This window comes from Nomascus leucogenys, chromosome X, assembly GCF_006542625.1.
Source record: "Nomascus leucogenys isolate Asia chromosome X, Asia_NLE_v1, whole genome shotgun sequence".
In the NCBI taxonomy this organism is placed as follows: Eukaryota; Metazoa; Chordata; class Mammalia; order Primates; family Hylobatidae; genus Nomascus; species Nomascus leucogenys.
In genome coordinates this window covers 44357862-44382846 of record NC_044406.1, presented here as the reverse complement: position 1 = coordinate 44382846, position 24985 = coordinate 44357862, and the positions used below count along the sequence as shown (strand labels likewise).

General features: G+C 43.1%; 1 protein-coding gene and 1 non-coding gene across 7 annotated transcripts; both read left to right on the top strand.

Moving 5' to 3' along the window:
• Positions 1–1263: 1263 nt before the first annotated feature.
• RGN (regucalcin) lies at positions 1264–17759 on the top strand. Of its 6 annotated transcripts, none has more exons than XM_030807388.1 (8): positions 3114–3204; positions 3290–3505; positions 4101–4278; positions 7407–7589; positions 14240–14455; positions 16128–16259; positions 16510–16664; positions 17344–17759. In XM_030807388.1, exons 2-8 carry the CDS (start codon positions 3461–3463, stop codon positions 17392–17394), a joined length of 960 nt encoding a protein of 319 aa, XP_030663248.1. In that variant the 5' UTR covers positions 3114–3204; positions 3290–3460; the 3' UTR covers positions 17395–17759. The 6 variants fall into 6 exon arrangements, with proteins under 6 accessions (XP_030663251.1, XP_030663246.1, XP_030663248.1 ...); XM_030807389.1 differs by having other exon boundaries at positions 3290–3509; XM_003271035.4 differs by having other exon boundaries at positions 3290–3909.
• On the top strand, positions 10785–10891 carry LOC115833520. Its single transcript, XR_004028930.1, has one exon. It is a non-coding gene; the product is annotated as a U6 spliceosomal RNA (small nuclear RNA).
• Positions 17760–24985: the final 7226 nt, after the last annotated feature.

The following is a 24985-nucleotide window of genomic DNA, read 5'->3' as shown; positions in this document are numbered from 1 at the left end:
GCCCATTTCCCAAGACAGAGTGCTCAGGAAGTTGGTGGGAAAAGATGTGATTGGTTTGGGACAGCTCAGTTGAGCTGCTGGCCTGTATCCTGGGGGTGACATCTGGGCTGAGATAAGGTTAGGGAGACATCAGCACTGAGGAAGTAGAGGAAGAGAGTTATTTTTGTTTGTTTGTTTTTGAGACAGAGTCTCACTCTGTCACCCAGGCTGGAGTGCAGTGGCACAAACACAGCTCACTGTAGCCTCAACCTCCTGGACTCAAGTGATCCTCCTGCCTCAGCCTCCTGAGTAGCCGGAACTACAGGCATGCACCACCACACCCAGAAATATATGTGTGTGTGTGTGTGTGTGTGTGTGTGTGTGTGTGTGTGTGTGTGTATGTATTTGAGAAGTAGTTTCACTCTTGTTGCCCAGGCTGGAGTGCAATGGCACAATTTCAGCTCACTGCAACCTCCACCTCCCGGGTTCAAGCAATTCTCCTGTCTCAGCCTCCCGAGTAGCTGGGATTACAGGCATGTGCCACCATGCCCGGCTAATTTTGTATTTTTAGTAGAGACGGGGTTTCACCACGTTGGTCAGGCTAGTCTCAAACTCCTGAGCTTAGGTGATCCGCCTGCCTCAGCCTCCCAAAATGCTGGGATTGCAGGCGTGAGCCACCGCGCTTGGCCAGTTTTTGTTTTGTTTTTTGTTTTTTGTTTTTAATTTTTAGTAGAGACAAAGTCTCACTTTGTTGCCAGGTTCATCTCAAACTCCTGGGCTCAAGCGATCCACCCTCCTCGGCCTCCCAAAGTGCTGAGATTACAGGCCTGAGCCACTGTGCTGGCCCTGGCCATTTTTTTTTTAATATGGGTTATTTAGAGAAAGCCTGGACCCTCAGACGGCAGGACCAGGAATACATTTAGGCTGAGAATGGGGTTGTGGAGCTGAGTGTTGTTGAGGAATGTGTTTTCCATACGATTTGAAAATGAAATTGAGCCTTTCCTCTTCCCCCACCAAAAACGTTTTTTGCAAGAGTTGGCCTTCAGCCACCAGGGTCTTCTCCACTAGGATGGAGAGGAGCTTTGTTCTTTCCTTTTTAACCTGTTTGGGTTTAACCATCCCAGTCTTTCTCTGTTCGGCATTTAACAACTTTTCTTGGTTGAAGTAAAAGGTAAACTAGCTATTCGTCCAAACTCCAGAGCTCAGGTTCACTGGGCCGTAAGCCTGTACCCACCATCCCCGTGCCTGCCAGGGGCGGCTTTGCAGGATTCTTCCAGCCGCGGGGGACGGGGACGGGGACAGGGCGGGGTCCTAGGCCCTTGCCATCCATCTGCCAAGCCGCTGGGTCCCGGGAGGCGTTTCCCCTCCCCTCGGCCCGCTGCCTGACCTTCGAGCCGCCTGAGAAGTCTCCAGCCTGGCGAGTGCCCGAGCCAGGCCGGCCTCCCCGCCCCCTCCCTGGAAAGGAAAGGCCCCTGCGACAACAGAGCCAGACCCGCTCGTCCCGATCTCCCAGAAGGCGACTGACAGCTGACTGCCAGAAGGAGATCTCGCCAGAAGGAGACTGACTGCTCTGTGCCCACCCGGGGACCCGGGCCCGTTCAGCCGGGCTGGCTGGTGCGCCCTCTGCAAAGCCTGCGCCAGGGAGGAGGCAGGCTCAACCTTCAGATTCCTAGGGCCTCTCTGTCGCTGTCGCCGTCGCTGTCGCCCGAGGTCTCAGCGACTCTACCAGATTGTTGTGGAGGCCTCTCACCCGCACAGGTACCTCGGGGGCAGCGCGGGCACCTGAAGCCGCATCCCCGCTCCCTGCTGCCCAGCCACCCCTTTTTGGCCACGGGCCGGGCCTAAATGGAACATTTGGCACCCCCGTCCCCTCCCCACCGGCTTCTACGAGGGAGCATGGGGTTAAAAGTCGCTATTGCAAAAGTCGTGCCTCTGATCTTGAGCCTTATCTAAGACTGATAGGATGAGGGCCTTTGGAGTCTGAACACTGCCCCCCCCCCCCGCTTTTTCCCACCCCCGAGACAAGGTCTCAGTCTGTCGCCCAGGCTGGAGTGCCATGGCCCAATCTCGGCTCACTGCAACCTCCTCCTCCCAGGTTCAAGCGATTCTCCGGCCTCAGCCTTTCTAGTAACTAGGACCACAGGCTCGAACCACTAAGCCCGGCTAATTTTTTGTATTTTTTGTAGAGACGGGCTTTCACCATGTTGCCCAGGCTGGTCTCAAACTCCTGATCTCAATGTTCCTCCCATCTCAGCCTCCCAAAGTGCTGGAATTACAGGCACAAGCCACCGGCACTGGCCTGAGCCCATTTTTAATAGCCAAAAAACATTTCAAGTGCTGCCACAGATGTGGGCAGTTTGTATTTGGGACCAGTTTGGGCTGTGGTTTTTTGTTTTTTTGTTTTGTTTTGTTTTTGTTTTTGTTTTTTGTTTTTTGTTTTTTGAGATGGAGTCTTACTCTGTGGCTCAGGCTAGAATGCAGTGGTGCAATCTCAGCTCACTGCAACCTCTGGTTCCCGGGTTCAAATGATTCTCCTGCCTCAGCCTCGTGAGTAGCTGAGATTACAGGCACCCACCACCGTGCCCAGCTAAATTTTTTGTATTTTTAGTAGAGATGGGGTTTCACCATGTTGGTCAGGCTGGTCTTGAACTCCTGACCTCATGATCCACCTGGCTCGGCCTCCCGAAGTGCTGGGATTACAGGTGTGAGCCACCATGCCGGGCCTGTGTTTCTTTTTTAAAATGTAGTTTATTGAAGGAAATATTAGATCAAACATTATTTTTCTTTTTTCCCCCTCTATTCAGTTGCCCACCATGTGTAGGACCACTTACTTCAAAGCAGATAGCTACCCTGGGAGAAGGATGAAGATGCAGGCCCTTTTTATTTATTTATTTAGAGACAGGTTCTAGCTCTGTTGCCCAGGCTGGAGTGCAGTGGCATGATCACTGCTCACTGCAGCCTCCATCTCTCGAACTCAAATGATCCTCCCACCTCAGCCTCCCGAGTAGCTAGGACCACAGGCATGTGCCACTACACCCGCTAATTTTTTGTTGTTTTGCAGAGTCAGGGTCTCAATATGTTGCCCACACTGGTCCCAGACTCCTGGGCCCAAGCAATCTTCCTGCCTCAGCCTCCTAAAGAGCTGGGATTACAGGCCTGAGCCCCTGTGCCTGACAAATGCAGGCAGTGTGGATCATTCCTGGAGACCGCCTACTCAGGGCAGAGGTACAGAAAGAAAAGATTGCTCTTGAAAGTTGACTGTCTTTCCTCTCCCACATGGGATTCTTATCTGATTTTTTCTCCTTTTCAGATAATTTTTCTCTGTCTTCTCCCAGTTCACTGGTCATGGTCTCTGGCCTAAAGTCCCAGCATAGAATGTTCCTCTCCTGTGGAGTCCAACACTCTTTGCCAAACTGGCACGGTGTCTTCCTGGGAAGCAAGAAATCACTGAGGGGCTGTCAGTTCCTGCCAGGGTGGTTCGATGCTGTCCTTTCCTCTACTCCTTCCATGGTCTGCGTTGGAAAATGCGTGTTAGTTCAAATTCAGCGAGTTCTCACTGGGGTGAACATAGTCCTAAAAATGCAGTTCATAAAAATCAACCACACAGAGAAGAAAAATAAATAAATCAGTAAAGCAGCTCAGAAAAATGCAGGTGTGGAGGGCCCTGGCCTCTGCACCCTCATAGAGGGGCTCAACAGCATCAACAGAAGGGGAGGGAGCAGAAGGTGCCCTGTAGACACCCAGAGGGGCCACCAATGAGCAAACTGCCGGCTCCCTGACCCGCCCTGGGGCCCAGGGTATTGACATAAAGGATGGCCTTGCCCTATTTCAACAGCCAGTTCTCTGAGGGTCACAAACACCAAGGAGTGGAGGTCAGAATGTCACTTTTTTGTTTTCTTTTTGAAAGATCATTTGAGAAACACGTCACTGGTAAGTTGGTTGAAGATGTTTCACGGTCTCTTATCAGCGTTTTTCTTTTGCCTATGTGTCTCTCCCTGTCACATTGCATATCCTGCTCTGATCTGGGGGATGTGTATCCAGCCTTGCCAGTTCTTAGCCAGGTGTTTTACTGTATTTGTTCTGTGCGATGACCTTTCACTCACCTCTGTTACCTTCAATAGATCTCCCCCGCGACCATGTCTTCCATTAAGATTGAGTGTGTTTTGCCGGAGAACTGCCGGTGTGGTGAGTCTCCAGTATGGGAGGAAGCGTCCAACTCTCTGCTCTTTGTAGACATTCCTGCAAAAAAGGTTTGCCGGTGGGATTCACTCACCAAGCAAGTACAGCGAGTGACTGTGGGTAAGGATGAAGGCTAGACTCAGATCAGCCAGCTACCTTTTCCCAGGGGAGGGGCGGTCACCACGGCACCCTTCTTGTTAAAGCACACGGAATACACTTGTCATGCTGTCTGTCCCCACTCTATATCCTCCCACTTTGACCCAGGGTTTAATTATGGATGGTCAATACTTTCCTCTTCCTCTTTGAATGAGGGGCAACATTCCTAGTTTTTTTTGGGGGGGGTTGTTTTTTTGGTGTGTTTTTGGTTTTTGCTTTGTTTTGTTTTGTTTTTGTTGAGACAGGGTCTCACCGTGTTGTCCAGGCTGGAGTGCCATGGTGTGATCACGGCTCACTGCAGCTTTGATCTCCTGGGGCTCAAGGGGTCCTCCTGCCTCAGCCTCCCTAGTAGCTGTGACTACAGGTGCATGCCACTATGTCCAGCTAGTTTGTATTTTTTGTAGAGATGGTGTTTCACCATGTTGCCCAGGCTGGTCTCAAACTCCTGGGCTCAAGAGATCCACCCACTTCGACCTCCCAAAGTGTTGGGATTACAGGAGTGAGCCACCACGCCCAGCCCATTCCCAGTTTTGTTTGGATGCTGGGGCACTCTAGTTCCTGTCTTTCCTTAATACCTTCAGATAACCATGGAAAGTTAAAGACCCAGTTATCTGCCTTGGGTCAGGCCAAGACCTTAATTTTCAAACAAAACAAAACAAAAACAGATGCCTCCCTTCTTTGAAAGTGAAAACTAGCTTTTGGATGTATAAAGCATCAACCAGGACCATCTTTGTTTACTGCACAAGATAGAATTCATGATGGAATTTCATGTGCATTTGAGTGTGATGCGTTTATGGCCCTGTGAATTCTAAAGAAGGGATTTATCACTTTCTATGGCCCAAGGGAATGGGCTTGATGTAATTACTGATAGAGAAAGAAGTTTCTTGTTTTCACTGAGCCCATGGGAAAAAATATCAGGAATTCCTATAATCTTGGGACATTCTTTCTCAACCCAGAACTGGGACCTCAACTTTTTTTTTTTTTTTTTTTTTTTTTTTTTTGAGACAAGGTCTGGCTCTGCCACCCAGGCTGGAGTGCAATAATGCAAACATGGCTTACTCCCAGGCTCAAGAGATCCTCCCACCTTAGCCTCCTGAGTAGCTGGAATCACAGGCACGTGCCACCACACCTAGCTAATTTTTTTTTATTTTTTATTTTTTGTAGAGACAGGGTCTCCCTATATTGCCCAGGGTGGTCTTGAACTCCTGGGCTCAAGCAATCCTCCTGCCTTGGCCTCCCAAAGTGCTGAGATTACAGGTGTGAGCCACCACACCCAGCCTTAAACTTCTTTATTTTTAAATGAAAGGGAACAACTTTTTAATTCACCCAGAAGTATGACTGTGGTAAAGTGACTGTGACCTCTGAGGGTAGAATGGGGATGGGGTCCCCTTGCCTTTTCTAGTCTCTTTTGCAGCAGACACACATGCCAACCTGTGATCTGAAAAACCCATCCCCCCCCACCTGCCCCCAACCCATGGAAAAAGCTGCGGTGTCAGTAGTAGCTTAGACAGCTACCAAGAGAAGTCTCAGGCTGCAGGTTCGGATCCCCAGTGAGAATGTGTCCTACATATTCCCTGGGACCCGTGATGGCTCCAATCAAAGTGTGAGCAGGACTTTGAGCTAAAGATAACTCCTGAAGCTCCCATTATCTTACACTGAATGGGTGCTTAGGAAATGTTTTCAAAATCTATTCTGATAAATTTATTTCCTGTGACCACTCACCACAGCAATCAATCTCTCCACTTAAAAATAAAATAAAATAAATTTTTTTAAAAAAAGCTTTCTTGGCCGGGTGCAGTAGCTCATGCCTGTAATCTCAACACTTTTGGGAGGCTAAGGTGGGTGGATCACTTGAGGCCAGGAGTTCAACACCAGCCTGACCATCATGGTGAAACACTGTCTCTACTACAAAAATTAGCCAGGCATGGTAGCACAGCCTGTAGTCCCAGCTACTAGGGAGGCTGAGGCAAGAGAATCCCTTGAACCTGGGAGGCGGAGGTTGCAGTGAGTCAAGATCATGACACTGCACTCCAGCCTGGGCAACACAGCAAGACTCCATCTCAAAAAAAAAAAAAAAGTTTTCTTATACATGGAAAAATATTAAATGAAGAAAACCTAAAATTTAAAAACATAAAATATAGTAATATAATGAAGAGATGTGATTGTACTATCTCTGCATCTACATTTCTATCTGTTTATTATTTTTTACCATGCTTACTCCCAAAAAAGGATCTGAGAAACAATTTGTAATTAAATACATATAAAATAGGGCCCCTTAGAAAAGACAAATCCTGGGCCGGGCATGGTGGCTCATGCCTAATATCCCAACACTTTGTGAGGCCAAGGCGGGTGGATCACCTGAGGTCAGGAGTTCGAAATCAGCCTGGCCAACATGCTGAAACCCCATCTCTACTAAAAATACAAATAAAAATTAGCCAAGGGTGGTGGTGCATGCCTGTAATCCCAGCTACTCAGGAGGCTGAGGCAGGAGAATTGCTTGAACCCAGGAGGCAGAGGTTGCAGTGAGTTGAGATTGCACCATTGCACTCCAGCCTGGGCAACAAGAGCAAAACTCTGTCTCAAAAAAAAAAAAAAAAAAAAATGCAAATCCTGGATTGGAGAGGGAGAGAGATGTCACAAAACCTAGTTGCTGTAACTAAACTCGGTTTGTGTCTCTGAATTTTCTGGAGCATTTTCTGGCAAAATGGGGCATCACTCACTCTGTGATGACTGTCCCGGTGCCCCTAGATCAGAAACTCCTCCTCTGAACTGGATGTGGCACCTGCCCCATATCATGGCCACTGTGCTTTCACTTCTCTGCTTTTCCCACTAGACTGGGAGCTTCCAGAGGAGTTGGGTTTTATTCACGTTTCTATCTATTGCTGCCCAGATCAGCACACAGAATTCATACTCAACAAATGTACTAGGTTACATAGCCTTCCCTACTCAACAGAAGGAAGAGAGCGCTCCCATTATCACGAGAGCTGGGCTCCCACTCTAAGAGATGCCAGGTAGCACAGTGACCTCAGTGGCCTCAGCGGCCTCAGCCACTAAACTGGTACTGTTTTTTAACTGTTGCTTTACCTCTACAGATGCCCCAGTCAGCTCTGTGGCTCTTCGCCAGTCGGGAGGCTATGTTGCCACCGTTGGAACAAAGTTCTGTGCTTTGAACTGGAAAGAACAATCAGCAGTTGTCTTGGCCACAGTGGATAACGACAAGAAAAACAATCGCTTCAATGATGGGAAGGTGGATCCCGCCGGGAGGTACTTTGCTGGTAAGATTTCTTAACACCTACTTATTACTGAGCCTTGGAGGAAATACTTTTTTTTTTTTTTTTTTTTTTTTTTTTGAGATGGAGTCTCGCTCTGTCACCCAGGCTGGAGTGCAGTGGCGCAATCTCGGCTCACTGCAAACTCCGCCTCCCGGGTTCACGCCATTCTCCTGCCTCAGCCTCTCAGAGTAGCTGGGACTACAGGCACCCGCCACCACTCCCGGCTAATTTTTTTGTATTTTTAGTAGAGATGGGGTTTCACCGCGTTAGCCAGGATGGTCTCAATCTCCTGACCTCGTGATCCGCCCGCCTCGGCCTCCCAGAGTGCTGGGATTACAGGCGTGAGCCACTTCGCCCGGCCTGGAGGAAATACTTTGACATACAAAGTTCTCACTACTGACCAGGGTGGTGGCTCCTGCCTGTAATCCAGCACTTTGGGAGCCAAGGCAAGTAGGTCGCATGAGCCCAGGAGTTCGAGACCAGCCTGGGCAACATGGTGAAACCCCCTCTCTACCACAAATACAAAAAATTAGCTGGGTGTGGTGGCATGCATCTGTGGTCCCAGCTACTCAGGAGGCTGAGTTGGAAGGATCATCTGAGCCCAGGAGGTTGAGGCTGCAGTGAGCCAAGATCATGCCACTGCACTCTAACCTGGGTGACGGAGTGAGACCCGGTCTCGAAAAAAGAAAGAAAGAAAGTAAGTAAGTTAGTTAGTTCTCACTACCTCAAAAGTGTTATTTATAATGAATCTTGGGTTCTTCTTTTATTATTGCCTGAGTAAGTTGTAGCACACACACAAAAAAATCCTATGATAAAATCTTCATTTGCATTTCCATCTCTAGCAGAGACTAAAATCTGTATGGTATTTTGGTGGTTTAAATGAGTTTTAAATACAGGGGTTTTGTTGTTGATGTTTAAATCAGAAATATTTTCAAATTTACAGAAAAAAATAAGAATAGTACAGGCCAGGCGTGGTGGCTCACGCCTGTAATCCCAGCACTTTGGGAAGGTCGAGGCGGGCAGATCACGAGGTCAGGAGATTGAGACCATCCTGGCTAACGCGGTGAAACCCCATCTCTACTAAAAATACAACAAATTAGCTGGACGTGGTGGCAGGCGCCTGTAGTCCCAGATACTCGGGAAGCTGAGGCAGGAGAATGGCGTGCACCTGGGAGGTGGCGCTTGCAGTGAGCTGAGGTCGCGCCACTGCACTCCAGCCTGGGCAACAGAGCGAGACTCCATCTCAAAAAGAAAAAAAAAAAAGAATAGTACAAACAACACTTGTATACCTTTTACCCAGGTTCACCTATTGCTGACATTTTGTTCCATTTGCTTTATCATTTGCTGTCTGTATATATCTAAACAAATTTATCTCCAGAGTCCTTTATTTAAAAAAAAATAGAGATGAGATCTCACTATGTTGCCCAGGCTGGTCTCAAACTCCTGAGCTCAAGTGATCCTCACACCTCTTCCTCCCAAGTGCTGATTACAGGTGTGAGCCACTGCACCCGGCCTATCTCCAGAATCATGTGAGAGTAGGTGGCATGTATATCCTATGTGCCTTTACCCCTAAAATGCTGCAGTGTGAACTTCCCAAGAAAGACGACATATTCTTACATGACCACAGTTAGAGTGATCAACTTAAAGAAGTTTAGCATTGACACAGTCATTTTATCTGATATAATATCTAAATCCCAGTTTTGTCAATTGTGCAAAAAGTGTTCTTTCTCACATTTTTCCCTCCAGCACAGGATGCAGTCCAGGCTCATGGATTGCATGTCCTTTTCATATCTCTTTGATCTTTTTTAAAACTGGAACATTTTCATAGCTTTTTTTGTTTGTTTTTTATAACATTGCCATTTTTGAAGAATACAGCCAGCCCTACCCAACTCCCCCCTTTTTTAATAGGGCATTCCTTATTTAGTATTTGTCTAGTGTTTGCTTGTGATTAAGTTGATGTTATACATTCCTGACTGGAATACCGCATAGATAATGTTCTGTTCTCAGGGTAACCCATCTGGAGGTACACGATGTCCGTGTGTCCCCTCGTTAGTGATTTTGATCACCAGGTTAAGGCCCTGTCAGATTTCTCTACTGCATAACTATTTTTAATTGCAATTTATAAGCAATTTGTGGGGGTTGTTAGTTATCTATTGCTGGATAACAAATTACCCTGAAACTTAGAGGCTTAAAATAAGAAATATTTATTATCTCAGATGGTTTCTGAAGGTCAAGAATCTGAGTGCAGCTTAGCTGGATGGATCCAGTTCAGGCTACAGTCATAAGACTGTAGTCAAGATTTCCGCAGGGGCTGCAGCCTCGGAAAAGGCTGGATTCTCTGAAGAGGTCTGAAAGATCCACTTCCAAGCTCATTCATATAGGGGTTGGCAGGAGGCTTCAGTTCCTTAGCTGGTGGGTCTCTCCACAGGGCTGCTCAGGACATGGCTGCCCCTAGAACCAGTGATAACAGGAGAGAGAGAGAGAGAGAGAAACGCATGCACCCAAGATCCAAGATGGAAGCTAGTCTTTAACCAATCGAAAGTGACATACCATCACTTCTGCCATATGCTATTGGCCACACAGACAATGACAGAGGGAACTATCCAAGGGTGAGAATGCTGAAAGGTGGGAATCGTTAGGGGCTATCTTGGAGGCTGGCTACAACATGGGGAGATACTCTAAGTCCACACAAATATCCTGGTCCTCATCAAAATTTCTTCTTTAACTTTTACATTCATTGATGATTCTTTCTTGAGCCAAAGTTTACTATGATGGTTGCAGAATGACTTATATGCAGGTTTAAAAGAATTTTATCTACAGTTTTAAATTAGATACTGCATTTCACATATATTTCTCATCATAATAACCTTCTGAGTTAGCCAAAGTTGATTCTCCATCTCTACTATTCCCACCTTCCCACACTGCCGCCTCACATTGTTGGCCCTGCTGTCCTGGCCCTGTGCACGTTCAACATGGAAGGCAGGAGAGGTCAGAACAGCTGACTGTAGACTGCTTCCCATCTTCCTTGACTTTATACAACCACAGATATGGTCCGGGACAGGTTGAAAGATTAAAGATGAGAATCTGTTGGAAGCCCTTCTGCAGTAATTTCTGCAGGATAAAGATACATGATTGGATATTTCACCTCCTGGTGAAATTGATTTTCTCTCCCTCTTTTGAGTAGAAGTTGACAGTTCTGTGCTCGCTTCAGCAGCACATCTACTAAAATTGGAATGATACAGAGAAGATTAGCATGGCCCCTGCACAAGGATGACACGCAAATGCATGAAGAGCTCCATATTTTTTTTTTAAGTTTACAGTTCTGAGGCACTCTGTGAGACAAAAATAAAGATGGCCTCCAAGGCCCGCATTCTTAGCATGGAGTCTCTGGGCCATCAGGAGACCTCTTAAAATTGTAGGTGTCTTTGTGGGTGTAACTATTAGGTATTACTATAGTATTCTATAGTACTAATACCAATACTATAATATTATACTTATAATAATATATAGTTTTACTTTACATATTATAATATATAATTTTAAATTATATATTATAATATAGTATTATAATTATATAAGTATATACAATATAATTATATTATAATATATTATATAATTATTAATTGTATAATATATCATATATTATTAATTATATAATATATATTATATATTAATTAATATATAATATATAATATGTTATATATTATATATTATATATTATATAATTATATTATAATACTATAGTATTCTGGCAGATGCATAACACTAGTACACTAGTATATACCTGTTAGGTATATACTAGTGCTATGCATCTGCCAGAAGCACCTGAGACTCCTTCTCAAGAGAGGTCATAGCTCTTGGCAGGTGCTTGGAGGTGCCCCAGGCCCAGAAAAAGGTGGGGTTATCTTATAGTCTAGATGGATTCTCAAGGTGATCGCACCCTGAATATATCACCACACCCAAGATCTGACCTGTCTATGCTTGTTATTAGATAATGAAGCCAGGGCTCTAGATTATTCTGTCCACCAAGGAAGAGGCTTTCCAAGCAGCAGGAGATTCACATGCATGTTCCAGGCCTCTTTTTCTGTGAGGCAGATAATGTGCAGGGAGAGTCATGAAACAAACCCAACTGCCCTAGAGCAGGAAACTGCCGAGGGAACATCCTTCTCCCCAGGGAGGGAGGATTGATCCTGTCTTGCGTGCTATTCAGGCTTCCCATCTACATTGTCTCTTTGGCATCTGTGCCATCTCATTTTCAGCATCTGTTGATTCTCTTTTCCTATGTGAGTTGAGATTTCCATGTTTCTTTGTGTTGCCAAGTAATCTGGGGTTGTGTTCTAGACATTTTGAATATTATGAGGCCCTGAGTCTTGTTGAAATCCTTTGGCCGGGCGCGGTGGCTCAAGCCTATAATCCCAGCACTTTGGGAGGCCGAGGCAAGTAGATCACTTGAGCTCGGGAGTTTGAGACCAGCCTAGGCAACACAGTGAAACCACGTCTCTACAAAAAAAATAAAACAAATGAGCCAGGCATGGTGGCTTACTCCCATAGTCCCAGCTGCTCAGAGGCTGAGGTGGGAGGAATGCTTGAGTCCGGGAGGTTGAGGCTGCAGTGAGCTGTGATCATGCCACTGCACTCCAGCCTGGGCAACAGAGCAAGACTCTGCCAAAAAAAAAAAAAAAAAAAAAGAAGAAGAAGGAGACGGAGAAGGAGAAGGAGGAGGCCTGGCATGGCAGCTCATGCCTGTGACCCCAGCACTTTGGAGGCCAAGGCAGGTGGATTGCTTGAGCTGCTTGAGCTACTCGGGAGGCTGAGGTAGGAGAATCACCTGAGCCTGGGGGAGGTCAAGGCTGCATGAGCCGAGACTGCATTACTGCACTCCAGCCTGGGCAACCAGGCAAGTCTAGGAGTTTGAGAACAGACTGGGCAACATGGCAAAACCCCATCTCTACTCAAAATACAAAACAACAACAACAACAACAACAACAACAAAAACCTAGCCTGGCGTGGTGGTATGTGCCTGTAGCCCGAGCTACTCAGGAGGCTGAGGTAGGAGAATCGCCTGAGCCTGGGAGGTCGAGGCTGCAGTGAGCCATGATCGCGCCACAACACTCCAGCCTGGATGACACAGTGAGACCCTATCTCAGAAAAAAAAAAAAGAAGAAGAAGAAGAAATCCTTTGAAGAATGTTGTTATAGTTGTCTTAGTTGTCTTAGCAGGCAATGTGTATGTGTAGGTTCAGGCCACAAGTTCCAACCTGTTTTTTATTAGATGTTATTAGGATCTGTCCCACACGTGTGCCACTCAGTGGTCAGTCTGGGACCCAGAAGGAGTTCTATCAACTGTGCTCTCAATGTCTTCAGTAGGCTAATTTGAATCCAATTCATGCATGTAAAAGTCCAAGTTGGGGGTGAGCCTAGGAGATCGTAAACAGCTTAACGGGGTTGCGTTCCTGAGCAACTGCCCTTTCACTATCTCTCAGTCATTTCCAGTTTCCTGGAGCTCTCCTTTTCATTCCTCCAGCCAGAAACCACCCATTTCTATGACTGTGCTGCCTCTGGGGCCAAGCAGCAAGAAGGACAGAGAAAGAGAATATAAAAGCAACAGTATTCGCCGTCACCCTTTTGGGGCTACAGTTTCACCCAATGGAGACGAATGTCTCCTTCCCTTGGAGTTTGCATTCCTACAGTTTCCTGCTGCTGGCCATTCTCTCTGCCGTTGCTATCCCTGCTGCAGAATTGTCTGGGGACTGGTGCATGAGAGAATGGAGAAAAAGGAGTGGAAAATAACCTAGGGATTTTCTCCACTCTCTCCGAACTTCAGGAGTTTCTTTTTCTGCTCCTTGAGCCAGATCTAGGGGGTTCCTCTTGGATCTTTGTCTGCACCACAGTGCACATTTCCAGATTTCAGGATGCGTTGAGTTCAGTCTGGCAGATACCAGAGAAGAAAATGAAGAGCTCACCATCAATTCCATGGTACTTCCAAGTCTGCTGTTCTTCCCTGAGCTACCTGCTAATATTTGCTTTTCAGAGTTCTAAGATGGCTGTGCCATGTATTTTATCCAGGTTTTATAGCTGTGCTCAGTAGGAGAAAATGAGGTTCGTGCATGTTTACTCCTTCTTATCTTGAACCAGAACCTCTAGGCACAGTTTTAATTTGCATTATATGCAAGGTAATTGTCATTTTATATATATATGTAACATATATATATAAAATATACATATATTATATATTATATATATAATATATATAATATATACATATATAATATATAATATAAATATATATAATATATAAATATATATTTATATTTATAATATATATTTAAAATATATATTTATAAATAAATATAAATATTTATTTATATTTATATATTGTATATATTATATATAATATAATATATGTATTATATATTATATATATTATATATATCATATACTATATATATTATATATATATATTATATATTATATATATATATAATATATATATTATATATATATATATGGCCCAGATTGGAATTGTATAGTGAGTTCCTTTGATTTAATCACTGGAAAGGATCCCTGGTGAGAAAGGATGGTGTCGTGCATGGGGCGAGATGCTGTGGGGCGAGATGCTATGGGGCAGAGCTCAGTGCTCTTTGGTTTTTGCAGGCACCATGGCTGAGGAAACAGCTCCGGCAGTTCTTGAGCGGCACCAGGGGGCCCTGTACTCCCTCTTTCCTGACCACCACGTGAAAAAGTACTTTGACCAGGTGGACATCTCCAATGGTTTGGATTGGTCGCTAGACCACAAAATCTTCTATTACATTGACAGCCTGTCCTACTCCGTGGATGCCTTTGACTATGACCTGCAGACAGGACAAATCTGTATGTATTTTTCATTATTTGTCTCAGTGCTGCCACTATTGTTTTCATATGTTTATGACTAGTGAGGCGCCTCTCCCTCGCCTCGTGTGAAGAAGTCTTTACTCAAATGGAGAGATTTCTGATGCTACTGTTCCAATATAGTAACGGTAGCAGACTTGACTGTGCTGCCAGTCAAATCATGGCCCTCAACATATTTAAATATGGCAAGAGTTTGGCATAATATGGATAGATCTGGGGAAGCTAATAAAAAATAATTAACACAAATATGGATAGATTCTCAATCCTTTTCCTTGCCATCATCACCAGAAAGAGGTTCACTGCAAAAGAGATCCTATTCTACCAGGAGGTGCCTAAAGGCAGATAATACTTAATGGAATATTGGCGCAAAAGAGCAGAAAACTTGAGGTTTTTGATTGCTATTTCTTGTTTGTACTTTAGTTAACCATAGGCAAGTACTCAGAAGCTAATTACCAACCTTTCAAAATGGAAAAGCAAAAAAAAAAAAAGTAATTGCACGTTGTCCAACTCCATCAATACGCTTGAAAGGAGCCATAGTTGGAAACTGGGAGGGAAGGAATTATTTAGAATCTAGAAGGGAGTCCTTGAAACTGTTTCATGAAAGGTGCCAAACCTTTTATGAAACAAAAGAGCAACACTAATAATAAAAATGACTTGGAAAAAATATCCCCAGAACGCTGCATGCAGATTTAATCAGAGGCAAACTATTCTGGTGCAGATGTTTTGCTTTGAAATATGTAGTGTTTGGGAGGCTGAAGCAGGAGAATCGCTTGAACCCGGGAGGCAGGGGTTGCAGTGAGCTGAGATCGCGCCACTGTACTCCTGCCAGGCAACAGAGCGAGACTCCCTCAAAAAAAAAAAGAAAGAAAGAAAGAAAAGAAGAAGGAAGAAAGAAAGAAAGAAAGAAAGAAAGAAAGAAAGAAAGAAAGAAAGAAAGAAAGAAAAGAAAGAAAAAAGAAAGATGTAGTGCTTTTTTTTATGACTGGTTTTACCCATTGTCATTGTACATAGTTTTAACATTTTTCCATTATATCTCAATCTGATGACTGTAGTGACCTGGACTTTGTAGTATAAAGTTCTGGATTTTGATATTTGTTTTTTGTATACCGAGGTTACCCCCTATTAAGGGCACCTAGTTGGTTTCTGAGTGCCCCTCCTGCCAGAAACAGGCTCTTCTAATATTTAGTCTTGAATTTGGAGCACTCAGTCAGGCAGAAAAAGAATTCATATATCTTGCTAGTTTTTGTGCTTGGACTGTTCACGTGGTACCATTAAGTTGCCTTGCGGATCTCAAGAGTTTTGTAACTGAAACAGCAAAGGTCTAACCACATGCTGACATGTACTTGACATAGACATGCAGGGCCCCAGTTCAGGTCAGCTTCAAAAAGAACTATTATTGGTATTTTAGTAAGAATTCTGCTTTCTTTTTTCTCTCTCCCTCTGAATGCTTAAACAGATATGCCTGTGCCCAAACAAAAGACAATGAATCCATCCCAATCATGTGGCAAAAATCCTTTGTTCACATGCCAGACGCTGGATAAGCTGAAGTGATCAGTATTTATAACCAGCTTGAGAGCTCTCTGTTTGATTCTCAGTATTTAGTGGCCTGTTGTTTTGTTGTGGTTCTGTTTTTGTTTTTGCCTTTTAACCATAGCCAACCGCAGAAGTGTTTACAAGCTAGAAAAGGAAGAACAAATCCCAGATGGAATGTGTATTGATGCTGAGGGGAAGCTCTGGGTGGCCTGTTACAACGGAGGAAGAGTGATTCGTTTAGATCCTGTGACAGGTAGGCCCGCAGCAAAATGAAAAATCGTTTCATGGCTAGGCAGAGATATAGCCCGAAAGTTACAGTCAGAATTTCTTTTCCTGTAGAGGTGCGTCTTTTTGCTCAAAATTAATTGTCAGGGAAAGTAGATTAAATATTAAATGCACAGACGATTCCTGACCTCCATAGTCTTCTTAGATCTTCCCTAGAAACAATACACAGGTTGGAAATTGCTACAACTAAACTTTAAATAAAATATTTGGTGGTCTAGGGAAAAGACTTCAAACTGTGAAGTTGCCTGTTGATAAAACAACTTCATGCTGCTTTGGAGGGAAGAATTACTCTGAAATGTATGTGACCTGCGCCCGGGATGGGATGGACCCTGAGGGTCTTTTGAGGCAACCTGAAGCTGGTGGAATTTTCAAGGTGATATGGCTATTTCTTTTATTTTGGGGGTGGGTGGGGGATCCCCTGTAAGTAACTGAGTGATTGGTACTTTTGCATACTTCCAAAGCATAATCCTATTTAGCATGTTAAGCTCATCATACTAGACTGAAAAACATTTTATTTCAATTTTCTAGAGAGTAAGTTATCTGAAGTCCAAGATGATGTGTTTAGCCTACTTTGTACGTTACTTTAATTTTTTTACTTCCTGTTTATTGAAATTCTTCAGATCAGTAGAATGAACTTGGAAAACCAGTATTTACAACATGCCTAGAAGATCAGTTGACTGTTTTGATGTCTTAAGGATTTTTCAGAATTTAAACATCTTTTGGCAGCAGAATAAACACTGATAAAAATCGTAGAGCTTTTGAGCTGAAAAGAAATACATAATGTAGAAACCCCCTTTCTTGGCAGGCGGCAGATGATAGGACTAATCCAATTTTAAATCTAAGTTAGTCGTAAATGATTGCTAGTTGAATTATAAACTATATGAATAATTGGGTTGGACCATAAATATCCAGTCAGGTAATTCCTTTTTATGATAGGAAATAAAACAAAGATAATAGGTGGCTAAGTATATTACTACAAATCATAAAAATGCTTCTGAAGAATACTTGTGAATTACCTTTCACCTGAGATTCCCTCTTTTCTTTTTCAACAGATAACTGGTTTGGGGGTCAAAGGAATTGCTCCCTACTCCTATGCAGGATGAGGACAGGTCTTCTTTCCTGCCAGAGGGAGCTCTGAAGACAACTAGAGAATTCTGGGCCTGAAATTTCAATCTAGTTAGAAAGAAAAATGAGGCAATGATATTATTAACAGCGTTAAGTTTTAATTTACAACTTTTAAAAGGCAGAGCATTTTTAACAAGGGGTGACAAGTGGTTTTGATAACACACTTATAAGGCTTTCTGTAAAAGTACTATAGAAGGGCGAAGAATCGTTCAACTGTCAATCAGCCTCTTGATTCTTTGTAAATTGCCAAGGTGGGTGGGTACATATCTCTTCTTGATTCTGCATTTCATACTTAACTATATTAAAGCTTCAAGGAACAATAAATAGTAACCTGGTAATGACCTATTATGTTCCTTTTTATTTTCATCGTAATCTTATAAAATATACCACAGTGCTAACTAACCTACATAGATATTTCACTTCCTATATGTTATTTTACAAACTAAAATACGGCTGGAGGGTAAGACTCAAACATGCTGTCAAAATCCATGGTTCCAGCTGCCACCTACTGGATGTAAAAGTAATATGTCTCTTTGGAAAGAATACTTATTTTAAAAATAGCTTTATTGAGTTATAATTGGCCTGTACATATTGAAAGTGTACAATTTGACAAATTTGTCACATACATACATTCATGAAACCAACACCACAAACAAGATAATGAATCTATCCACTACCCCAAAACTTTTCTTGTCCCGCCATAATCCTTTTCTTCAGCCCCTCTGCCTGCCTGTCCCCCGCTCCCAGGAAACCACTGATCTGCTTTCTGTCACTATAAATTAGTCTTAAAATTAGGTAGTGTGATTTCTGTAACTTTGCTCTTTTTCAAAATTGTTTTGGCTATTTTAATTCCTTTGACCTTCCATATAAATGTTCAAATCAGCTTGACGATATCTACAAAAGAAATCCAGCTACAATTTTTTAACTGGAATTGCTTTTTTTTTTTTTTTTTTAGACAGGATCTACTCTGTCACCCAGGTCGGAGTGCAGGGGCGCGATCATGGCTCATTGCTGCCTCTACCTCCCAGGCTCAAGCAACCCTCCCATGTCAGTCTCCCAAGTAGCTGGGCTGAGACTGCAGGTGCGTGCCACTATGGTCATTTTTTCATTTGGTTGGTTGGTTTTTTGGATTTTTTGCTTTTCAGAGACGAAGTCTTGTGATGCTGCCCAGGCTGGTCTCAAACTGCTGGTGATCCTCCTGCCTCGACTTCCCAAAGCTCTGGGATTACAGGAATGAGCCACCACGCCAGGCCTGAAATTGCTTTAAATCTGTAAAACGATTTGGAGATAATTGACATCTTTACTATTCTGAGTCTTATCCATGAACAGGGCATGTCTCTCCCGTTATTTAGGCCTTCTTCAATTTTTGTCATCAGTGTTTTGTAGGTTTCAGCATACAGATCTTGTACATGTTTTGTTAGATTTATATCCACGTATTTCACTTTTGGGAGCTATTGTAAATGTTATTATTATTATTATTATTATTATTATTATTATTTGAGACAGGGTCTTGCTCTATGGGCCAGGCTAGAGTGAAGTGGCACGATCATAGCTCACTGCAACCTTGCACTCCTGTACTCAAGCGATCCACACACCTCAGCCTCCCAAAGTGTTGGGATTACAGGCGTGAGCCACCACACCCAACCTTATTATTATTTTTTGGATTTGTTTCCAGTTGATCATTGCTTGTTTATAGAAGTGTGATTGGCGTTTATAGGTTGACTTTGTATCTGATGAGTTTGCTAACCTCACTAATTGGTTCTAACAGTATTTCTGTAGCTTCTCTGAGATTCTTTGGGTATATAATCATGTCTTCTGTGAATAGAGACAATTTTATTTCTTTCTTTCCAGTTAGTATGTTTTTATTTTTCTTGCATTATTACACTGGCTAAGATTGCCACTATTATGTGAATGGAAATAGTAAGAGTAGACAGCCTTGTCTTGTTCCCAATCTCAAGAGAAAAGCATGCAGTCTTTTATTATTAAATATGATATTAGTTATATGTATTTTTGTGGATGGCCTTTCTCAAATTGAGGAAGTTCCCTTCTCATGTACTTTTCTGCATTTATTAATGTGATTATGTGGTTTTCCTTCTTTAGACTGTTAATATGATCAATTCTTGCATTCCTGAGATAAACCTCTCTTGGTCATGATACATTATTACTTTTATATGTTGCTGAATTCCATTTTCCAATATTTTGTTGAGGATTTTTGCATCTACTATCTTTTGTCTATGGTTGACATCAGGGTAATTCTGGCCTTATAAAATGAATTGGAAAGTATTCCTTCTTCTACTATCTGGAAAAGATAATGTATAATTATTATTATTCTTTAAATATTTGGCAAAATTCATCAGTGAAACCGTTTGGACCCGGAGATTTCTTTTTCAGAAGCTTTTTAACATTCCTTAATAATTATAAGGCCACTTGGGTGGCTTATTTAATTTTGGTGAGGTCTGTTAGTTTGTGGCTTCCAAGGAATTGATCCTTTTCATCTAAGTTGTCAAATTTATGTGTGTAGAGTTATTCATAGTATTTCCTTATTATCCTTTTAATAATGCCTGAGAGGTTTATAGTGATATCCCCTTTTTTTACCTGCTATTGGTTATTTGTGTCTTTTTTCTTTGTCAGTCTTGCTAGAGGTTTATCAGTTGCATTGATCTTTCAAAGAACTAGCTTTTGATTTCATTTTTTTGATTGTCAATTTCATTGATTTATCCTTTTATCTTTGTTATTCCTTCCTTCTGCTTTATTCTGATTTATTTTGCTCTTTTTCTAGTTTCTTAAATTGGAATCTCAGATTATGGATTTGAGACATTTCTTCTGTTCTAGAATAGCATTTAATGCTATACATTTTCCTCTCAGTACTGCTCTTTCTGCAGCCCACAAAGTCTGATATATTGTATTTTCATTTTTGTTAAATTAAAAATATTTTCTAATTTCCTTGGAGACATTTTCTTTGACCCATGGATTATTTAGAAGTGTGTTTAATTTCTAAATGATTGGAGATTTTATTATTATCTTTTTGGGTATTGATTTCAGGTTTAATTCCATTATGCTCAGAGAGCATATTTTTTATTTCAGTTCTTTGAAATTCAAGTTTGATTTGTTTTTTTGTTTTTGTTTTGAGATGGAGTCTCTCACTCTGTTGCCCAGGCTGGAGTGCAGTGGTGTGATCTCGGCTCACTTCAACCTCCACCTCCCGGGTTCAAGTGATTCTCCCACCTCAGCCTCCTGAGTAGCTGGGATTACAGGTGCCGGCCACCAAGCCCAGCTAATTTTTGTATTTTTAATAGAGACGGGGTTTCACCATGTTGACCAGGCTGGTCTCGAACTCCTGACCTTGGCCTCCCAAAGTGTTGGGATTACAGGCATGACCCTTTCTCCTTGTTACAAGTGTATTATATATTCTACATACATTGAAAACTCATCAATGTTAAAAATTTTTGCTTTGAACTGTCAAGCATGTTTTAAAGAACTCAAAAGCAGAATAGTCCATTATATTTACCAAGATGTTTACAATTCCGGTTCTTCTTCCTTCATTCCTGATGTTCCAAGTTTCCTTCTTGTATCCTTTTTATAGTTTAAAGAACTTCCTGGCTGGGAATGGTGGCTCTTGCCTGTAATCCCAGCAGTTTGGGAGCCCGAGGCAAGCGATCACCTGAGGTCAGGAGTTGGAGACCAGCCTGGCCAACATGGTGAAACCCTGTCTCTACTAAAAATACAAAAATTAGCCGGGCATCATGGCGGGGGCCTGTAATCCCAGCTACTCAGGAGGCTGAGGCAGGAGAATGGCCTGAACCCGGGAAGTGGAGGGAAGTGAAGGTCGCAGTGAGCCGAGATCGCACCACTGCGTTCCAGCCTGGAAAATTCGATTTAAAAAAAAAGGAAAAGAAAAAGAAAAAAAGGAACTTCCTTTAGCAATTCTTTTAGAACAGGTATCCTTTAGCAATTCTTTTAGAACAGGTATCCTGGCTATGAATTCCCTTAGTTTTCTTTTCTTTCATATGAGAATGTCTTTATTTCACTCTTTCATATGAGAATGTCTTTATTTCACATGAAGGCTATTTTCACTGGATATGCAATTCAGGGTCAATAGTTCTTTTCTTTCAGCCTTTTGGCACTCTAAAAGTGTGTAATTTCCTTCTGTCTGTCTGAGTCTGTTTTGTATTGCTGTCATAGAATACCTGGGTCTGGGTAACTTACGAAGAAAGAGATTTATTTGGCTCACAACTCTGGTGGCTGGAAAGGTTAACAGCAGGGTGCTGGCATCTGCTTAGCTTCTGGTGAGGGCCACGTGCTGCGTCACAAGATGGCAGAGAAGCCAAAGGGGTAGCAGGTGCATGTAGAGAAACCAAACACAAGAGACAACCTCACTTTATAACAACCCGCTCTCATAGGAGCTAATGCATTTTGGAGAGAAATAATCCATCAGAACTAATCTAGTCTCACGAGAAAGACATTAGTGTATCTTAACAACCTAATCATCTCTTAAAGGCACCATCTGCCAACATTGCTGCACTGGAAACTAAGGTTCCAATGTGAGTTTTGGTGGGGATGCTCAAACCGTAGCGCTGGCCTTCACGGTTTGTGATGAGAAATCCACAGTCATTGAAATCACTGTTCTCCTACAGGTAATGAGCCATTTTTCTCTCACTGCTTTCAAGATATTTTATTTTGCCTTTAGTTTTCAGCAATGTGATTATGTGTCTGGATGTGGATTTCTTTGGCTTTATCCTATTGGGGGTTTGCCCATCTTCTTGACTTTATGTCTTTACCTAACTTGGAAAGTTTGGGGCCATTATTGCTTTAAATATGTATATTTTTTGAGACAGGGTCTTGCTCTGTCACCCAGGCTGTAGTGCAGTGGCACAATCACAGCTCACTGCAGCCTTGACCTCCTGAGCTCAAGCAATCCTCCCACCTCAACCTCCCAAGTAGCTGGGACCACAGGCAAAGGCTACCACGCCTAGCTTTTTTTTATTTTTTTAATTATATTATTATTATTATTTTAGAGACAGGGTCTCCTTATGTTGCTCAGGCTGGTCTCAAACTCATGGGCTCAGATGATCCTCCCACCTTGGCCCCCGCCTGTAGTGCCGAAATTACAGGCTTGAGCCACTGCCTTCACCCGGCCTCAAATATTTTTTCTGCCCCACACTCCTCTCTTTCTGGGACTCCAATAGCTTGAATATTAGACTTTTTGTTGTTGTCCCACAAGTTCCTCAGACTGTTGTTGTTTTTCAATCTTTGTTTTCTCTGTGTTGTTCAGGTTTAATATTTTTTATTGATCTATTTTTAAGTTCACTGGCTCTTCACTCTGTCATCTCTATTCTGCTGTTGTGCCTACCCAGTGATTTTTAAAAATTTTGTCTTTCAGTTCCAAAATTTCCATTTGGTTAGTCTTTGTGTCTGCTCTTTTCTATTCCAATACTTTCCATTTTAATATTTGTTTCAAGGATGATTGCTCATTCAATCATTTTTATAAAGCTGCTTTAAAGTGCTTGTCAGATTATTCCAACATCTGCATCCTCTCATTCTTGGCATCTACTGGTTGTTGTTCCCCCATTTGAATTGAGCATTTCATTATTCTTTGCATGCTGAGTAATTTTGGATTGTATCCTGGCCATTTTGAATATTGTGTATTCATAATACATAATATGGGCCTTGTTTAAATCATATGAAGAATGTTGATACATTTGTTTTAGCAGGCAATCTATATGGTTAGGTTCAGGCCACAAGTTCCATCCTGTCTTCTGTTGGTATGGGGTTTTTTTCCATTCAGTTTTTACAGACTTTACAGTGTTATTCAGGTCCATCCCATTGTGTACCACCCAGTAGTTAGCCTAGGACTTGGATGGAGCATTAGCTCAGTTCACAGTCTTTGGTATATAAATCAGGATCCAATCCATGCACATGAGGTCAGGAGCTGGGGAAAGCAATGTCATAAAGTTGTTTATGAATTCCTGGGCTCCAATCTAACCTACAAAGGCCATTTCATTGGAGGTCTCCAAGGTACCAGGTGGATATGATAGCCCAGGCTGGCCTCCTCCTCCCCATCCCCAACCCTCACTGTGGCCTACTAGTTGTCTGATCTCTACTTGATTCTTTTTCATCCCCATTTCTCAAAAGAGGGTATTGAGAGAGCAACAGGGCTGCATAGGGAGGCTCCCAAGGCTCCAAAGAGAGTATAGAGGTCTTTATTGAGGACCCTCAGAAGACCAGGGATGATCTGAAACCTAAAATAGGGAAACTTCTCCCACCTCAACAGAACTGGCTAGCCTCCTAACCCAGTCACTTCCAGCCCATTTCTCAATCAAGGTAGAGGGGAGAGGAGTGGAATAGTTCCAGGGAGCTCCAGGGGCCACAGTGGTGTGTTCTGAGAAGTCTGAGGAGGAGATCGCGAGGAATTACAGGTAATCCGAGGCCCCCAGTGTGGCTGTCTTGCCCTCTCTGGAACTCCTGGACCTGGGAACTCAATCTAGCGCGGCACAGGCTCTAGCTCCACTCCCCAGTGGTGGAAGCCTCCACCCTGACAAACATTAAAGCCCAGCACTATCTGAGTCCTTTTTGGCCAGTTGTCTAAATGGACATCTAGTCAACCAAACTTCTAAAAGGAACAGTTGGTTGAATCAAGACATCTGGTCAACCTGTGAACCCAGACTTATGGTCAACCCCCACATCAGAACATCTTATCAAACCACAAAGCAGGCCATCTGGTCAATCTGACTTACCAAAAGGCAATATGCCGTTGTTCCTGAGGGTCCCTGCATGTTTGTGCTAGGCATGCCAAGAATGCAAGTCCCTGACCACTCTTTACACAGGCAGTGACTCAATGAGCTCCCTTGAGAAATCAGGTAATATCTCCTTCCAGACAAAAGCAGAGCTTGTCACTGCTCATTATAAAAGCAATGAATACACCACATTCAGTGTACCTCTCCTATAACACAACCCCACTATGTGTGCACACATGCATCTAGGCCCACCTGCATACCCCTCTGAGACCTGGCGGCATGGCAAACCAGCCCAAACATCATGCTGATACTCTGGCTACTGCTTTTGCTGTGAATAGTAACATACTTTATCTATGACCAAGGAATCTCTTGTCTTCTGCTTGCCTCCATGATATAAGACATCTTGTTGGCTTGAAAATAGGGTAAAACCTCAATCCCTTTACAGTTCTAGACATTGATTCTCACCCATCAGACACTGAGTTTAGGGTCCTCAGGCAGGCACTAACACCAGACTCCTCACACCAGACACTAAGTCCTGCCTTCCCCCTGCCAGATACTATGTCGCCTACTACTAGGTCCCCAATTCCCCCTTCAGAAGCGAACTCCACATTAATAGCTCTAGGACCTAAGTCCTACTTTATGCTTCAAGGCTGAGTCTTGCCCTATCTTGCCAGAAAGCAAGTCGGGATCTCTGCTTCCAGAGGATAAGTCCCAATTTATGCCACCAGCACTAGGCTCCCCGAATCCCCCTCCAGGGACCAACTCTCCTCCACTCCCCCTACAGATGCTAAATTCTGATTTCAGCTCCCAAGTCTAAGTCCCCACTTCATAGTCC

What these genes read in the sequence shown, in the direction of transcription:
- RGN (XM_030807386.1), top strand. Translation starts at nt 3,157, where the DNA reads ATGCAGGCAGTGTGGATCATTCCTGGAGACCGCCTACTCAGGGCAGAG. An exon ending in ACCGCCTACTCAGGGCAGAG is followed by an intron (nt 3,205 to 4,100) that starts GTACAGAAAGAA and finishes TACCTTCAATAG; the next exon opens with ATCTCCCCCGCGACCATGTC. An exon ending in TCGTTTAGATCCTGTGACAG is followed by an intron (nt 16,260 to 16,509) that starts GTAGGCCCGCAG and finishes TTGGTGGTCTAG; the next exon opens with GGAAAAGACTTCAAACTGTG.